At 39.3% G+C, this 18338-nt stretch overlaps 1 gene segment (V, D, J or C); it reads left to right on the plus strand.

Moving 5' to 3' along the window:
• Positions 1-125: 125 nt before the first annotated feature.
• LOC102910224 (immunoglobulin kappa variable 2-112-like) lies at positions 126-14959 on the plus strand. The segment is given in 3 exon segments: positions 126-202; positions 14121-14256; positions 14628-14959. Coding segments are annotated over 3 exon segments (507 nt in total).
• Positions 14960-18338: the final 3379 nt, after the last annotated feature.

The raw sequence follows: 18338 nt of genomic DNA on the forward strand, positions 1-18338 counted from the left end.
TATTACTTATCTCTGAGACAAAGGGAGGTGCTGAGGAAGTCCAGATTATTGGTTGCAGCTGAGAGCCGTAGAGCATGAATGCCTAAGTTATTAACAGCTAACTAGCCATGCATTTCAGGCTTCATCAGGACAATAATAATGATATTGCATCTGCCTCAGGAGAATGGTGAACAGGTGCCCTCTCAGCAGGAGGAATGATGGGGTAACCTGAGTGAAAACCATTCTGGTCCAAGCATCCGTTTCTGCCTGTGTCACTAAAAATTAGCCAGTATGGAAGACAAGAAACTGAGACTTAATCTTTAACTGTCTCCTTTACTATACAATTACTTCATTTGTCACATTTTATGTTTTGACTTAAATTCTATTTTATTAATGTAAATATTGCATATCCTACTCTATTTTGTTTCCTATTTGTGTAAAGTATGTTCATTGACTCCCTAAGTTCAGACTATGTTTTACTAATGAAGTCTCTTTTTACTGATGAACAAATGGTTCTTTTTATCTTCATGCAGCTGTTGTTACTCTTTTGACTCCATGTTTTATTCCAAATTACATGCACAATTACTGATGGGTAGGTACATATTCATGCTAGTATTTCCTGGATGTTTGGAATATTTTCTTTCCTCTGTTCTTATTCATTTATAGTGTTTTTATGGATTTATAATATTTTAATTTTTAATTCTTCATTTGTGAAAATTTAGTGAATTTGTTGCAAACCTGTTTTCAGATTAAATTACCTTTCTTTTTTTTCCAGATAGTGTTTGTTTTTCATTTATTTCTGAAGTTTTCTGGTATTGGGGTGTTTTTTGGTGAGCAGGGAAATTTTGCTGTTGTTTCTGGTCACAACTTTGGCTGTTTTACCCAGTCATCTCTTACCTGTTAGATTCTTATTGAGACATTGCTGTCATTCTATCAGGATCCTCTTACATGTAACTTAGTGCCCCTTTTATATCCTGTTTTATTTTCTTTCTAGAATTTTATCTCTTGGAGAGGTGCTTTGCATTGAGTTTATTTGAGAGACCTTTATCTTCCATGACCTGGATCTTCATTGAACTTCATTAAATATGTTTTTCTCTATGTTGTCCTTTATCTCCTCCTGCTAGAAAGCCCAAAATATAAGTTTGTGTTCATTTAATGGTGTCCCATATACTGCCTATGTTGTTCATTCTTTTAATTTTGTTTTATTTTAATTCATCATATACTTTGGGAATTTAAAAACATAAAATAATGATTATTTCATATTTTTGTTTTTACCTCCAATTATCCTGTTCCCTCTAGCACTAAAACTCTTATTCTCAACAATTCCCCTTTGACTGTAAATTTCAGGATAAGTTTTATTAAACTTGCTCAAGAGTGAAAGCCTAGTGTGTAAATGTTTAGAGCAGTATCAGTCACAGCATGCTGAAATAAAATGGCTGTTATAAGAATTTCAAAGTAGGAGTTGGAAAAGGACAAGATTAGGAAGTAAGTGGAGACAGAATAGAAACAAGTGTCCCATAGATAGTGTCCTGGATAGATCTTAAGGAAAATAAAGAGTTTGAAGACTTTGGTTGAAGGTAGTAAAGAGACTATAAAATGCACACGTGGGAGTCAGTTATTCACATACTGAGTCTAAAACACACATTGGGTTTTGGAAGCAGGTGAGTCAGTGATAAGTGATGAACCAGATATAAACTGAGGTGTATTTCCAGTGGAGAATCCCAGAACTGCAAGTTATTTACTCTTGTAACTGTATGCTCAGGGACAGGTGACACATCACACATGACTTTGACTCTTAGTGACTGTGGTGGCAAAAACCTTCGCTTTCAGCCTCTAGCCACTCACTGATTTTTTCAGAGGAACTTTTACAATGTCCATTTACAACATGTACATTCTATAGGTGTATTATATTTTACCTTTAATATTGTAATATACTCTGTATCAATTGATTGTTTAGATATGCTTAAATCTATAGTTGTCTACATTGTACTATTACTGTGGCCAATAGCCAATATATTCATTTTATCTACAGGTGCCTTGCTTAGGAACAATGGCATGTAACCAAAGCCTGGGTGGGTAGAGAGCTTTATATTTTAGGCTTATATAAGTTACATCTGTGATTTACACAATTAATAAATTGTCTCACTGCCCAGACCCCATCCCTGGGCATCAGCCACTCCGGGGAAGACCTGCACAACTTGGCACCAGGTTCTGGCCACCAGGCAAGTTCCCTTCTAGCTCCACCGGGAAGGATCCCCTTCTCCAAGATCCCCGGCAGACACTGCAATCTCCACGCCTTGGCCCCATGTACATCCGCCCAAGACCCTAGCCAATTCCTGAGACTTAGAGACTGGCCCCCAGCTCCCATCCTACCCTGGAATTCCCTTCTGGACCAGAGAGGGCTCCCATCCTGCTCTGGACTTCCCTTCTGGACAAGAGCGCCCACCCTGCCCTGGACTTCCCTTCTGGGTAAGAGCATCCATCCTGACCCGGACTTCCGGTCTGGAAAAAACCTCCCCTCCTGTCCTGGAATTCCACTCTAGATAAGAGCTTCCATCCTGCCCCAGAGTTCCCATTTGGACAAGAGAGCTCCCACCTGGACAAGAGAGAGAGACTTCCTGAATCTGTCAGCTCTGTCTGAACCAAGTGCGCTGATAAGACCAAGAACGAACCACAAGGAGGTGGGCAGATGTCAAGGCAGAAGTACATACAACAAAATAAAGAGCAATACAGCATCACCAGAACCTAGCCTGCCTCCAACATCTAGACCTGAATATCAAAAATTGGAAGAAGCAGAAGAAAACAGCCTTATGAATAACATCGTGAAGAGGGTAGAGGCTTATGTAGAGGAAAAGACAAGAAAATTGGAAGAACACTGTAAACAACTAGAGGAAAGGGCAAACAAATTAGAAGAAAACAATAAAGTCCTGGAAGAAAACAACAAAGTCCTGGAAGAAAACAATAAAGTATTGAAAGAAAATCATGAAAAAGCAATGAAACAAATAAAGGAAACAGTCCAAGACCTGAAAAGGGAAATAGAAAAAATTAAGAAGACACAAACAGAGGGAATGTTGGAAACAGAAAATCTAAGTAAAAGATCGGGAATTTCAGATGCAAGTATAACCAACAGAATGCAAGAGATGGAAGAGAGGATCTCTGGCATTGAAGATACAGTAGAAGAAATAGATTCATCAGTCAAAGAAAACACTAGAGCCAACAAAGTCGTGAACCAAAATGTCCAAGAAATTTGGGACACCTTGAAAAGACCAAACCTACAAATAATAGGGATAGAAAAAGGAGAAGAATACCAACTAAAAGGCACAGAAAATATATGCAACAAAATCATAGAAGAAAACTTTCCCAACTTAAAGAAGGAAATGCCTATGCAGATACAAGAAGCCTATAGAACACCAAACAGACTAGACCCCCAAAAAAGTTTCCTCGCCACATAATAATTAAACAACTAAACATACAGAGTAAAGAAAGAATATTAAAAGCAGCAAAGGAAAAAGGCCTAGTGACCTATAAAGGCAAACCCATCAGAATAACACCCGACTTCTCAATGGAGACTTTGAAAGCCAGAAGGACCTGGACAGATGTAATGCAGACACTAAGAGACCATGGATGTCAGCCCAGACTAATATACCCAGCAAAACTTTCAATCATCATAGACGGAAGGAATAAGACATTCGAAGACAAAGCCAGATTTAAACAATACCTATCCACAAACCCAGCCCTACAGAAAGCACTAGAAGGAAAATTCCAACTGAGGGAAGTCAGATACACACTTGAAAACACAGGCAATAGATAAAGCCACAACAGTAAACCCCAAAGAAGAGAAGTACACACACACTACCACCAAAAATAACAGGGATGAAGAATCACTGGTCATTAATATCCCTTAATATCAACGGACTTAACTCACCTATAAAAAGACATAGACTTACAGAATGGATACGAAAGCAGGACCCATCTTTCTGCTGCATACAAGAAACACATCTCAAATTCAAAGACAGACACTACCTAAGAATAAAAGGCTGGGAAAAGACTTTTCAATCAAATGGTCTTAAGAAACAAGCAGGGGTAGCCATCCTGATATCCAACAAAATAGACTTCAAACTAAAATCAATCAAAAGAGATCAAGAAGGACATTACATCCTTGTCACAGGAAAGATCGACCAAGATGAAGTTTCAATTCTGAACATATATGCCCCAAACACAAGGGCACCCACATATGTAAAAGAAACATTACTAAAGCTTAAACCACATATAAAACCCCACACATTAATAGTGGGAGATCTCAACACCCCACTTTCACCACTGGACAGATCTCCCAAATCGAAACTTAACAGAGAGATAAAGGACTTAACTGATGTCATGACCCAATTGGACCTAATAGATATCTACAGAACATTCCATCCTAACAAGAAAGAATATACATTCTTCTCAGCACCCCATGGAACTTTCTCTAAAATCGACCACATACTTGGCCACAAAGCAAATCTCAACAGATACAAAACAATCAGAATAACCTCCTGTGTTCTATCAGACTACCATGGTTTAAAGCTAGATTTCAACAACAACAAAAACTACAGAAAACCTACAATTTCATGGAAACTGAATAATGCTCAACTGAATCACCAATGGGTTAAGGAAGAAATAAAGAAAGAAATTAAAGACTTCCTAGAGATCAATGAAAATGAAGACACCACATACCCAAACTTATGGGACACTATGAAAGCAGTGTTAAGAGGGAAATTCATAGCACTAAATGCCCACATAAAGAAGTTGGAGAAATCCCACACTAGTGACTTAACAGCACATCTGAAAGCTCTAGAACAAGAAGAAGCAAAGTCTCCCAGGAAGAATAGACGCCAGGAAATTATCAAAGTGAGAGGTGAAATTAATAAATTAGAAACTAAGAGAATAATACAAAAAATTAATGAAACAAAGAGTTGGTTCTTTGAGAAAATCAACAAGATAGACAAGCCCTTATCCAAACTAACCAAAAGACAGAGAGAGAGAATCCAAATCAACAAAATCAGAAATGAAAAGGGGGACATAACAACAGACATTGAGGAAATCCAGAGAATTATAAGGTCATATTTCAAACAATCTCATGGAAACTGAATAATGCTCAATCGAATCACCAATGGGTTAAGGAAGATATAAAGAAATTAAAGCCTTCCTAGAGATCAACAAAAATGAAGACACCACATAACCAAACTTATGAGACACTATGAAAGCAGTGCTAAGAGGGTAATTCATAGCACTGAATGCCCTCATAAAGAAGTTGGAGAAATCTCACACTAGTGACTTAACATCACTGAAAGCTGAAACCTGAAAGCTCTAGAACAAGAAGAAGCAAAGTCTCCCAGGAAGCATAGACACCAGGAAATTATCAAAGTGAGAGGTGAAATCAATAAAATAGAAACTAAGAGAACAATACAAAAAATTAATGAAACAAAGAGTTGGTTCTTTGAGAAAATCAACAAGATAGACAAGCCCTTATCCAAACTAAATAAAAAACACAGAGAGAGAATCCAAATCAAGAAAAACAGAAATGAAAAGGGGGACAGAACAACAGACATTGAGGAAATCCAGAGAATCATCAGGTCATATTTCAAAAACCTCTACTCCACAAAACTGGAAAACCTAAAAGAAATGGACATTTTTCTGGATAAGTACCACATACCTAAGTTTAATCAAGACCAGAAAAACTATTTAAATAGTCCAATAACTCCTAAGGAAATAGAAACAGTCATTAAATTCTCCCAACCAAAAAAAGCCCAGGACCAGATGGTTTCTGCGCAGAATTCTAACAGATATTCAAAGAAGAGTTACTAGCAATATTCTCTAAATTGTTCCACATAATAGAAACAGAAGGAACATTACCAAACTCCTTCTATGAGGCTACAATTACCCTGATTCCTAAACCAAACAAGGATACAATAAAGAAAGAGAACGATAGCCAATCTCTCTCATGAACATTGATGCAAAAATACTCAATGAAATACTTGCAAACAGACTCCAAGAGCACATCAAATCAATTATCAACCATGATTCATCCCAGGGATGCAAGGGTGGTTCAACATACGAAAGTCTGTCAATGTAATACACCATATAAACAAACTCAAAGAAAAAAAAACACATGATCATCTCACTAGATGCAGAAAAGGCACTTGACAAAATCCAACACCCCTTCATGATAAAAGTCTTGGAGCAATCAGGAATACAGGGAACATACCTAAACATAATAAAGGCAATTTACAGTAAGCCAACTGCCAACATCAAATTAAATGGAGAGAAACTCAGAGCAATTCCACTAAAATCAGGAATGAGGCAAGGCTGTCCGCTCTCCCCATACCTATTCAATATAGTACTTGAAGTTCTAGCCAAAGCAATAAGACAACATAAGGAGATTAAGGGGATAAAAACTGGAAAGGAAGAAGTCAAGCTTTCCCTATTTGCAGATGACATGATAGTATACTTGAGTGACCCCAAAGATTCCACCCAGGAACTGATAAAGCTTATAAACACCTTCAGCAACATAGCAAGATACAAGATCAACTCAAAAAAAATCAGTAGCCCTCCTATATACAATGGACAAAGAAGCTGAGCAGGAAATCATTGATACATAACCCTTTACGATAGCCACAAATGATACAAAATACCTTGGGGTAACACTAACCAAGCAAGTAAAGGATCTATATGACAAGTACTTTAAGTCCCTGAAAAAAGAAATGGAAAAAGATGTCAGAAAATGGAAATATCTCCCATGCTCATGGATAGGAAGGACCAACATAGTAAAAATGGCAATTTTACCAAAAGCAATCTACAGATTCAATGCAATCCCCATCAAAATACCAACACAATTCTTCACAGACCTGGAAAGAATAATACTCAACTTCATATGGAAAAACAAAAAACCCAGGATAGCCAAAAGAATCCCGTACAATAAAACAACCTCTGGAGGCATCACGATCCCGGACTTCAAGCTCTACTATAGAGCTACAGTAATAAAAACACCTTGGCATTGGCATAAAAAACGACATGTGGACCAATGGAATCGAATTGAAGACCCTGACATTAACCCGCACACCTATGAACATAATTTTTGACAAAGAAGCCAAAAGTGTACAATGGAAAAAAGAAAGCATCTTCAACAAATGGTGCTAGCATAACTGGATATCAACATGTAGAAGGCTGCAAATAGATCCATATCTGTCACCATGCACAAAACTTAAGTCCAAGTGGATCAAGGACCTCAACATAAATCCAGCTACTCTGAACCTGCTAGAAGAGAAAGTAGGAAGTAGTCTTGAACGCATTGGCATAGGAGATCACTTCCTAAATATAACACCAGTAGCACAGGCACTGAGAGAAACAATCAATCAAAGGAACTTCTTGAAACGGAGAAGCTTTTGTAGAGCAAAGGATACGGTCAACAAGGCAAAGTGACAGCCTACAAAATGGGAAAAGATCTTCACCAACTCCACATGTGACAGAGGACTGATATCCAGAATATATAAGGAACACAAGAAATTAGACTACAAAATGACCAACAGTCCAATTAAAAAAATGGGCTATAGAACTTAACAGAGAATTCTCAACAGAGGAAACTCAAATGCCTGAAAGACATTTAAGGAATTACTCAACATCCCTAATCATCAGGGAAATGCAAATCAAAAAAACTCTGAAATACCACCTCATGCCTGTCAGAATGGCTAAGATCAAAAACACTGAAGACACTTTATGCTGGAGAGGATGTGGAACTAGGGGAACTCTTCTCCACTGCTGGTGGGAATGCAAGCTTGTACAACCACTTTGGAAATCAATATGGTGCTTTCTTAGAAAATTGGGAATCAATCTCCTCCATGATCCAGTTATACCACTCTTGGGCATATACCCAAGAAATGCTCAATCATACCAAAAGGGCACTTGCTCAGCTATGTTCATATTAGCATTGTTTGTACTAGCCAAAATCTGGAAACAACCTAGATGCCCTTTAACTGAAGAATGGATAAATAAATTGTTGCACATATACACAATGGAATACTACTCAGCAGAGTAAAACAATGACATCATGAGGTTTGCCAAATACATGGATCTAGAAAAAATCTTCCTGAGTGAGATAACCCAGACTCAGAAAGGCAAATATGGTATGTACTCACTCATAGGAGGATACTACAATTTGAACAAGGATGACTGGACTGCTACTCACATCACCAGGGATGCTACCTGGAAAACAGAACCCCAAGAAAGACACGAGGATCACCCAATGATGGAGAAATGGATGAGATCTACATGAACAACCTGGACATGAGTGGGGGTAATGAAGGGCGAGGGTCGAGGGAAAGAGAGCTAGTGGGAGCGGGAGATGCCAGCTGGACCAAGAACAGAGAGGGAGAACAAGGGATAGGAGACCATGGTAAATGAAGACCACATGAGAAAAGGAAGAAACAAAGTGCTAAAGAGGCCCACAGAAATCCACAATGATACACCCACAAAAGACTGCTGGCAATGGCAGAGAGACAGCTGGAACTGACCTACTCTGGTGATGCGATGGCCAAACACCCTAATCGTTGTGCCATAAACACCATCCAAGGACTGAGGAATCTGGATGCAGAGATCCACTGCTAGGCCCCGGGTGGAGCGCCAGGAGTCTTATTAGCGAGAAAGAGGAGGGTTTATATGAGCAAGAATTGTTGAAACCAAGGTTGGATAAAGCACAGGGACAAATAGCCAAACAAATGGAAACACATGAACTATGAACCAAAGGCTGAGGGGCCCCCAACTGGATCAGGCCCTCTGCATAGGTGAGACTGTTGATTGGCTTGATCTGTTTGGGAGGCATCTAGGCAGTGGTTCCAGGTCCTGTGCTCATTGCATGAGTTAACTGCTTGAAACCTGGGACCTATGCAGGGATGCTTGGCTCAGTCTGGGAGGAGGGGACTGGACCTGCCTGGACTGAGTCTACCAGGTTGATCTCAGTCCTTGGGGGAGGCTTTGCACTGGAGGAGGTAGGCATGGGGGGTTAGCTGGGGGGAAGGGGAGGTGGGCAGGAAAGGGGAGAACAAGGGAATCCATGGCTGTTGTAGAGAACTGAATGGTATTGTAAAATAAAATAAAAGGGAAAAAAATTGTCTCATGATTCATTAGATGCAATTCATTTTTTTATTAAGCAAGGTATGAATGTATACTGATATTTCTATAATTCATTGTATTGTCTATTACAGAATTTCTTTATCCCTTCTTTGCCTATAATGATGTAAACAGTAGGGTGCAAACTTTCACACTGCTTTTAAACTTCGGTTCTCCTGAATATACCTTGGAGTGGATTTGGTCAGACAAATGGCAGGCATATCCCTTGAATTCTATGGTCCCTACATCATTTCCATGCCCACTAACAATTTAACGATTTATGATTTCTCCATTAGCTTCTTATTAGTTACTGTGAAGTAACATTTCATTATGATACTGATTTTGAGTTCCTTGTATATTGAACAGCCTGTCAAGGAATTAGAATGAATCTTTTTTCTTTCATAGGTTTGCAGAAGTAACCTCCAGCACAGTCAAGTCTGCTTGTGTTTCATATTTTATTTCAGCTGCAGCAGTGCAATTGTGTAGACCTAGTCTCTATTCTCTGTGTATAGCTTCAGAGGATAGGACTGCCATCCTTTTCAGGCCAGTCAAGTCACAAGCTGACACTGGTTCCAGCAGAAACTGGATCAGCCTCCAAAGATCTACATGCCATTTTCTGTACAGCCTTTCTCTGAAATTCTCTCATGGTCAGTGCACATTTCACATTCAGTTTACCCATCCTGGAGCCTAAATATGCTACACCTCACTACTGTAATGGAATCCCCATTATTTCCTACAATGTACTATATAATACAAGCAGCTAAAAAGGTAATCAGAAAATACCATGTTTTTCTAACTTTGGAATGTGTACATGGGGTCATGATCTGAGCAATATGGGGGAGTCTGGATCACCTCTGACAAGATCCCTGGAACTGAAACCCAAGTCACTGTTTCATATCTTAGTTTCAACTTTAAGCATATTGATTTTTCAAAGTAAATGGATATATTTTGAAGATAAACATATTTCTTTCTTCTACAGTTTTAAATATTATGTCCTTTCTGAAGCCATTATCTAGACATTTTTAAAAGGTCTTTGTGGTAGTGGATCTCATCTGGAAATGGTATAGCTGCAATAGACACATACAACTTTATTTTGTGGTCATTATTGTCATTCTTGCCTTAGCAAGTTCAATGAATGCAGAGTCCTCTGTTGAAAGTCTAGGGAGTAGTTCAGGACTTTAGGACTAAGGGTACTTAAATCAGGAAACTTCTATTGCCAAATGAGAGACTCTTGCCCAAAAATTGAAGAAGCAGATCAGTAACCAGTGACCATGGATTTGAGAGACAAAGTGAGGCTGACAGTTGGAAAGATCTTCCCATTCTTTGTTTTGATATGCATATGAAATGTGGTAGAACTACCTGCCCCTAAACCTGAGCATCTCTCATTGATCACCAAGTTGTTAGAATGTGTTCTTCCTCATCTCACTGAGATGTATAACTGCATTTTGTAATCTTCCCTTTGAACTCAGAATTCCCATGTGTCAGGATCATTATACATTTAAGGGTTTTAAGAGGACAAAAGGGTTTTCCTTCACGGTTTTGAGTACTTATTTATACAATGATAATTCCTAAGCTTCATCTGAGCATTGGGAATGGGTATTTTTATTAGAGTTGATACCATCTACTTATAGATGTTACATATTTGTACATGAAAAGTTGCAAACAGTTTTCAAGTGTTTTTGTTCTTTTATTTTATTATAATGCATTCTGTACTATCGTGGATAAACATGTTTGTGAAGTGACACTGAATTATTGGCCACAGGAAAAACTCCCAATGAATTTTTCCATAGAATAGTTTCAAGTGGGAGAAAATCATTCAGAGGAAATTCCAGTTGAGTATCTTGTTTGTTCACTCATGCTGAGGAAGGATGGAGCAAAATGACAGTCGTATCCTGTACAGTATGTTCACGGTCCATCTTCAAGTGCTTTGAAATACATTCTTACAATCTCTCCCTCCTACCCCATGCCTGTTTAAAAGATTAAGTAAAAATTAATTGTAATTAGTGGTCCTGATATATGGTGGCAGCACAATTTAATTCTCATTGCCTCCAAAGGACTGGCTCCTCCATAGCTTCTATGAATCTCTACCACTATGGAGATTTTGCTTCCTCCTTTATTGAATGATAAGCCTTCACTATTGAACATTTCACACAGGAAAATCTTTATCTTATTCAAAACTGTTTTATTTCTTTTGTAAACTTCTTTTAGATTTTCCAGTTATAAACATGACATGTCATGAGTTAAACGAAAAGCAGTATTTTTTGTATTAAGATACGCAGAGATAGAGACTAAATTGGAGGTATCCATTGAAGACAGACATGCCCGTTAAAAATTGGGAAGCCCTGTGGAAGAGCGGGGAGGAAAGGCTGCATAAGTCAGAGAGGATGGAGGGCATTAAGAGAACATGGCCACTGAATCAACTAAGCAGGGCTCACATGGGTTAACAGAGACTGAAAATTCAGGTCTGGGGCCTGCATGGGTCTGCACCATGTTCTTTGCATATATGTTAAGGATATCAGCTTAGAGTTTTTGTAGGACTCCTAGCAGTGGGAGCAGGTGTATCTCCACCTCTTTTGCCTGCTCTTGAGACACTTTTCTTCCTATTGGGTTTCCTTGTCCAACCTTGATATGAGGGTTTTAACCTTGTCTTACTGTATCCTGTTTTGTACTGTTTGGCTGGTGTCTTTTAGAGACCTGCTCTTTTCTGATGAAGAAATGGAGAAGGATTTGATATGGGGGAGAGGGAATGAGGGGAAGCTAGAAGGAGTGGAGGAAAAGGAAACTATGGTTGCAAAGTATAATATGATATAAGAATCTATTTTCAATTAAAAATATTTTTCCTGGCTGTGTGATATGCATGAGTGTGGTGCAGTGTTGGTAATAAAAACGTGACGTTTAGAACCTTCCACTCAGTCTCTTATTGTAAGCACTTTGAATGGTTACATATCTTTGCGTTGAGTGCTATCTGTTGCAAAAAGAAGCTTCTCTAACTGAGGTTATGAACAACCAAGGGCAGTGGGTATAAATGTAAGTATTCAGAAAGCAATTTGCCAGCACAACTATTTAGTAAATGCCAGCATCATGCAGTCACAGCTGCTGTTCTTACCTGCACACGGTCAAAGAAACCAAAATTTAGCCATGCATTTGGGAAGTGCTCTCCAGCCTCCATACCTTTCTGAGAATTTCTCCTGGCAGTTGAATGATGCTGGCAGAGGGAGATTCATTACTTTTAGAGTGTGTCCATTGGTAGGTTTCTCATGATCCAGTGTATAGGCCTACCCCCATGACCATATGGAATGTAACACTTAGACTTAATGGGTTAAAAAGAAACAACACTGTAGATGAAATTCTAAACAGTCTTAGTAAATAAGAAACACAGAGCCAAATACAGAGTTAATAGCCAAGATCAGAGAGCCACGACTATCTTATCTTACCACCTTGCCACGTTGCTTCCACAGAGAGAGCTTTTTTCTGTCTGACTTGTTTTTTTATTGCCTTTCTGCTCTGCCTTCTCATTGGCTCTAAACCCAACCACATGACTTCCTCGTCACTGCCTGTCTATACAGACCTTCAGATCTATGGTTGGTACTGCGATTAAAGGTTTGGGTCACCATTTGACTGTGTCCTTGACCACACAGACACTCTGCCTGCCATGTGATCAGATAAAGGGCATGTGCTACCACTGCCTAATTCTGCTTATGGCTCGCTTTGACCTCTGATCTTCAGACAACTTTATCTATTAACATACAAATAAAATCACGTTTCAGCACAAATAAAATATCACCATACAACACGAAACAAAAAGAGAAGACATAGTACTAGGAGGTCAAGGAATTAGAAAAGCACATGGAGTAGAAAATGGGGAAGAGATATGATCATGTTTTATTGCACACATGTTAGAAATTGTCAAAGGAAAAAAAAACTTCCAGACCAGACTGAAAATATCAAGTAAAAAGCTCACTGAACCATGTGTGATATGTCCTCTCTCCATGCCCCAAAATTTCCAACATGTGATGAAACATGTTTTCTATAGCAATAGAGGCATACACTATTGCTTCTTATATAATAAGCACAAAATTTATAATTATATAAATTTCTAAAAGATAACACTATATAGATTTGAACACATATTCTTTAGCTAAGCTAAAGTCAGGACTTGAGTCTCAGAAAATTTGTACCAATTTCTCAAGTTCTAATATGGAACAAATAACATTTAAGTCTTCAAACTGTATTAGCTCATGGATTGATGTGTTTGCCTATTTGAGTCCTATAACTAAATGTTAGAAATTCAGTTTATCTAGCTAAGATTCGACTTAAATAACAAATTCTATTGGGAATTATATATGTGTTTGCATAAATACATTTTTCTTTTTTACTTTGTAATGTTTCAACATACTTGTAAATGGCCATTAGAGAGTCCTTTGTCATGTAGAAATGAAGATTACTTGTCTCTTTAGTTTTCTTTATCAGTTTCTAACAAAACTAAAACAAACAAACAAAATCAGATAGGCTAAGACAGGAAGATGCTATGCTGAAAACTTTGGCAAATACAAAGAGTGTTGAAAAGATTGCCTTGGTTCTAAAGTGCTCTCTTGGCATGCCCTGGGCATTTAGACCATGTATGTTTCCATTCACACAGATCCAAGTTTTCACAGTGCAATCTATCTGACCCCTGGTATAGACAGCGGAGACTGTATCCATTTTTCTATAAACATAGGACACATCTTTTGTCTCTTCTTTTTCTTTTTTCTTTCTATTTTTTTTTTGAGACATGCTTTCTCTGTATAGCTTTGGCGTCTTTCCTGGAACTCACTCTGTAGCCCAGGCTGGCCTCAAACTCACAGAGATCCACCTGGCTCTGCCTCCTAAGTGCTGGGATTAAAGGTGTGTGCTTTCACTGCCTGGCCTGTGTCTTCACTCTTAATAGTGGTCTTTTCTGTCTCTTGGTTCTTTTCACACAGCTGTACTAACCTCATGATTTGCATCTTGCTCCTTAGGGAGGACCTCTCCTTGCAGGTCCAGGACAAAAGCTAGCCCCTCTTTCTGCCCTCATTATTCAGGACTCTTCAAACCAAGTTCTCAGAATGAGGTGTGCTTCTCAGCTCCTGGGGCTGCTTGTGTTCTGGATCCCTGGTAAGGAAGAAACAAAGATGAAGAAGGAGATTGTGGGGGGAAATGGGGATTTCAGGGACCCTACTGATGCAGACACATGTTCTGTACATGTGTGAGACTGCCAGTATTATACTCCAGGAAAGTGCTTGTGAGGTTTAGAGGGCGAAGGTAGGAGAACTTGTGCTCTTGTGGCAACTCTGACAAGTACCAATGCAGATGGTACCGCTGATTTCTAGGTAGTTTCTATGCTGTCTCTACATAGGTATTTCTTGTTAAACAGTTTTAGAATATAAATAAAATTTAAGAATACAGTAAGTAGAAAATAATAGGAAGGAAAATTATTTTATTGTATCATTTTGTCTGCATATAACCTTTCATTTCTGTTATTTCAGGGGTCAGTGGGGATATTGTGATGACCCAGCCTGCACTCTCCAGTCCTGTCACTCTTGGAGAGTCAGCTTCCATCTCCTGCAGGTCTAGTAAGAGTCTCTTATATAGTGATGGCAACACTTACTTACATTGGTACCTGCAGAGACCAGGCCAGTCTCCTCAGCTCCTGATCTATCTGATGTCCAACCTTGCCTCAGGAGTCCCAAACAGGTTCAGTGGCAGTGGGTCAGGAACAGATTTCACACTGAAAATTAGTATAGTGGAGCCTGAGGATGTGGGTGTTTATTACTGTCAGCATAGTATAGAATATCCTCCCAGAGTGATACATCCCTGAACAAAAACCTCCCTGCTTGAATTGATGAAGCTGCCACATAATTTCCTTGTTTTGGTGCAACATGGTGCAGTCAACATGGCTGAAATATGCTTAAGACACATTTGTTTTCCTCTGACTTTCAGCTATCACATAATGAACCCCTGGGAGAGGGGGGTGTAGATGTAACCAATCGGCTTATTAAATAAGAAACACAGAACCAATGTAAAAGAGAAAGCCAAGAGGTCAGAGCTCAGAGCTAAAATCTCACCCTTCTTCCTGTGGTGGTCCTAGCTTCCCAAAAGAGATCTATTTCCTCTGTGTAAGTCTTTTCATAGTCTTTTGTTCTGCCTTTTCATTGGTTGTAAACCCAAACACGTGACTACCTCGTCACTGTCTGTATGTACAGACCCCCAGGTCCAAAGGCATATGTCTCCAATGCTGGCTGTATCCCTGAACACACAGAGATCTACCTAGCTCTTCTACCAAGTGCTGGGATTAAAGGCGTGTGCCACCACCGCTACACTCTTGCTATGGCTCTAATAGCTCCGACCTCTGGCCAACTTTATTTATTAACATACAATCAAAATCACATTTCAGTACAATTAGAATACCACCACAGGGGGTTTTCAGGAGAATTCATGCTGGGAGAAGGAGTGGCAGCAGCTTGGATTCTAAAAGTATAGTCAGTTATGGAAGATGGTAGACGGGACTGCATCTTGAGAAGGACCGCTTCAGTGTGCATATTTTTTGCCCAGTGTGTGCAATCTTTCATTTCTTTTCATGACTGCACAAGCCTCAGATAGTTCTATGGATGTATTTGTCCCACTTTCCAAAATGGTCACATTGCATAAATTTTTTTTTTTTACTTTAATTTCAAGTTTGCTTATTGAGGACAGTTTGATAGGATAGGCCTGGGACACAGTATATTATTCCACATTATGGAGCAATAGGAGATGCTTTGAGACTGTGTAAGAGGGAGCTGATGAAAGATTAAAACTAAGGAGTAACTGAGTCTTCAGAACAAGTGGTACTTATGTATTTAACAAGGAATTATTATCTAAAAACAGACAAAGAGCTAAAAATACAACCATGAATATGAACATGAGGGGACATGATGGTTGAGCAAGGGGAAGAACAGAGTGGGAAAGCAATGAGATACCTTGATAGAGGGAGACATTATGGGGTAAGGGAGAAACCTGGTGCTAGGGAAATTCCCAGAAATCCACAAGGACGACCCCAGATTAGACTACTAGCAACAATAGTGAGGGTGCCTGAACTGGTGCCTACCCTAGTAATCAGATTGGTGAGTACCCTGTCACCATAGAGCCTTCATCCAGTAACTGATGGAAGCAGATGTGGAGATCCACAACCACACACCAGCCCAAGCTCTGGTGGTCCAGTCAAAGAAAGGGAAGAGGGTATGAGCAAGGGGCTTGTTTGGGTGGGGCAAAAACATGATGGGGAAATCCACAGAGGCAACAGAACCAAGCTCAAAATAACTCATGAACTTGAGACCAATAGCTGTGGAACCTACATGGGACTGGGCTAGACCCTCTGCATATGGGAGACAATTCTGTAGCTAGATCTTTTTTAGGGATCCCAGGTAATGTGATCAGAATCTATTCCTAGTGCATGAGCAGGCTTTCTGGATCCCATTACCTATGTTTGGACACCTTGATCACCCCTGATAAAGCAGGGAGTGGCTTGGTCCTGCCTCAGCTGAATGTTCCAGGCTTGGGTTCCCCCATGGGAGAACTTATCTTGTTGGAGGAGGGAATGAAGGGTAGGGGAGGAAGGCGGGAGTTGGGAGGGGCAGGAGGAGGGATGAGAGGTGGATCTGTGGTTGGTATGTATAATTTATAAAATAAATAAAAAATGGAAGAGGCATGGAGGGGGAAGTCAGAAGAGGGGGGACATGAGGGAGAGGAGGGAGTTGAACCAGTGATTAGGATGTAAAATAAATAAAAAGCCAAAAAGGTTGTATTACCTGTAAAATCTTCCACAAAATACAACAATGTAGTACTAGTTTTATCTTCCTAAAATGAAAAAAAATCTGAAAGAGTGAGTTAATGATTTAGTAGCCTGTGATCTCCTGTAATTCCACTGAAAATATTCTCCTTATTTATTGTTAACAATTAAATATTATGTCAACTAGTGCTATGCTTTCTACAAATTTAGAAAATAGTCTCAAAAAATGTCTTTAGTAGAGTAGAACCTTTATAGAAGAAATACATCCTCTGGAGACAAATTTGGATTGTCCTGGTCTAGCCTGCAACACTTAGGGCACAAGCCTGCACTGAGTTACTGAGATGATAAACATTTCTGCAGCTCTACCTAGATCTGATGATATTCTGCTCTTTGGCATGTGTCTAAAGCACAGTCCACTGTTACAAGGACTAATTGATTGGCTGGTAACACAATGGGTAAGTGTTGGCCCAGACAGAACATGGCATGATCATGATAACTCCCTCTTTTTTTTTTTTAAGATTTACTTATTTATTATGTATACAGTGTTCTGCATGCATGTGTCCTTGCAGGCCAGAAGAGGGCACCAGATCTCATTACGGGTGGTTGTGAGCCACCATGTGGTTGCTGGGAATTGAACTCAGGACCTCCGGAAGAGCAGTCAGTGCTCTTAACCACTGAGCCATCTCTCCAGCCCGATAACTCCCTCTTAATTCCCAAGGACTACTATAGGAAATTAAATGTGACGCTGTGATCAATGTTGCCAGGTTCACTTGGAAAGTCCTTGTTCACTGTGCTTAATTTTGTTGAAATTTATTACGTATCCAATCCCAGGTGCCAGATGGACCCAGTTCCATCCACTGTGTCTGCATCGCAGAGTCACCATCATTTGCTAGCCAATCAGAATATTAGCAACTATTGGAAGTATCACCTAGCATAAACTTAGTGAAACACTTAAATTCCTGGTCTATTGTAATCCAGCCTGTAGTTCAAAGACTGAGACACACATGCAGACTGGCTATTCCTGAATCAGGATGATGTCTCCAGTTACTGCTCAAGACATATCAGTGAAACATAGGGGAGACATGCACTGAGTAGTAATGTTTTCTGTTGTGGTATTTACGTCTGTCGTTACTAGTCAGTCCATGCTGAGGAATTCTGGAAACAGTAGCAAATGACAGAAAAGTGGCCAAATATGGAGGATCCTAAACTGAGAAAAGGGTGAAATCCATATAAATCTGGGGGATATGAAAGTACTTTCATGTTCACTTGGAGTCAGAAGTTCAAGTAACACAAGTTGTTGGGATCAAAGTGCTATATGTGCACATACCGTGTACTTCTCTTTATACTGTAGTAAGTGTGGTTAAGTCTGCTAAATTTTACCTTTCAATTCACTAAAAGAGGTTTTGTAAATTATTATTTTATTTTAAAAAAA

Source organism: Peromyscus maniculatus, chromosome 3 (assembly GCF_049852395.1).
Source record: "Peromyscus maniculatus bairdii isolate BWxNUB_F1_BW_parent chromosome 3, HU_Pman_BW_mat_3.1, whole genome shotgun sequence".
Taxonomy (NCBI): Eukaryota; Metazoa; Chordata; class Mammalia; order Rodentia; family Cricetidae; genus Peromyscus; species Peromyscus maniculatus.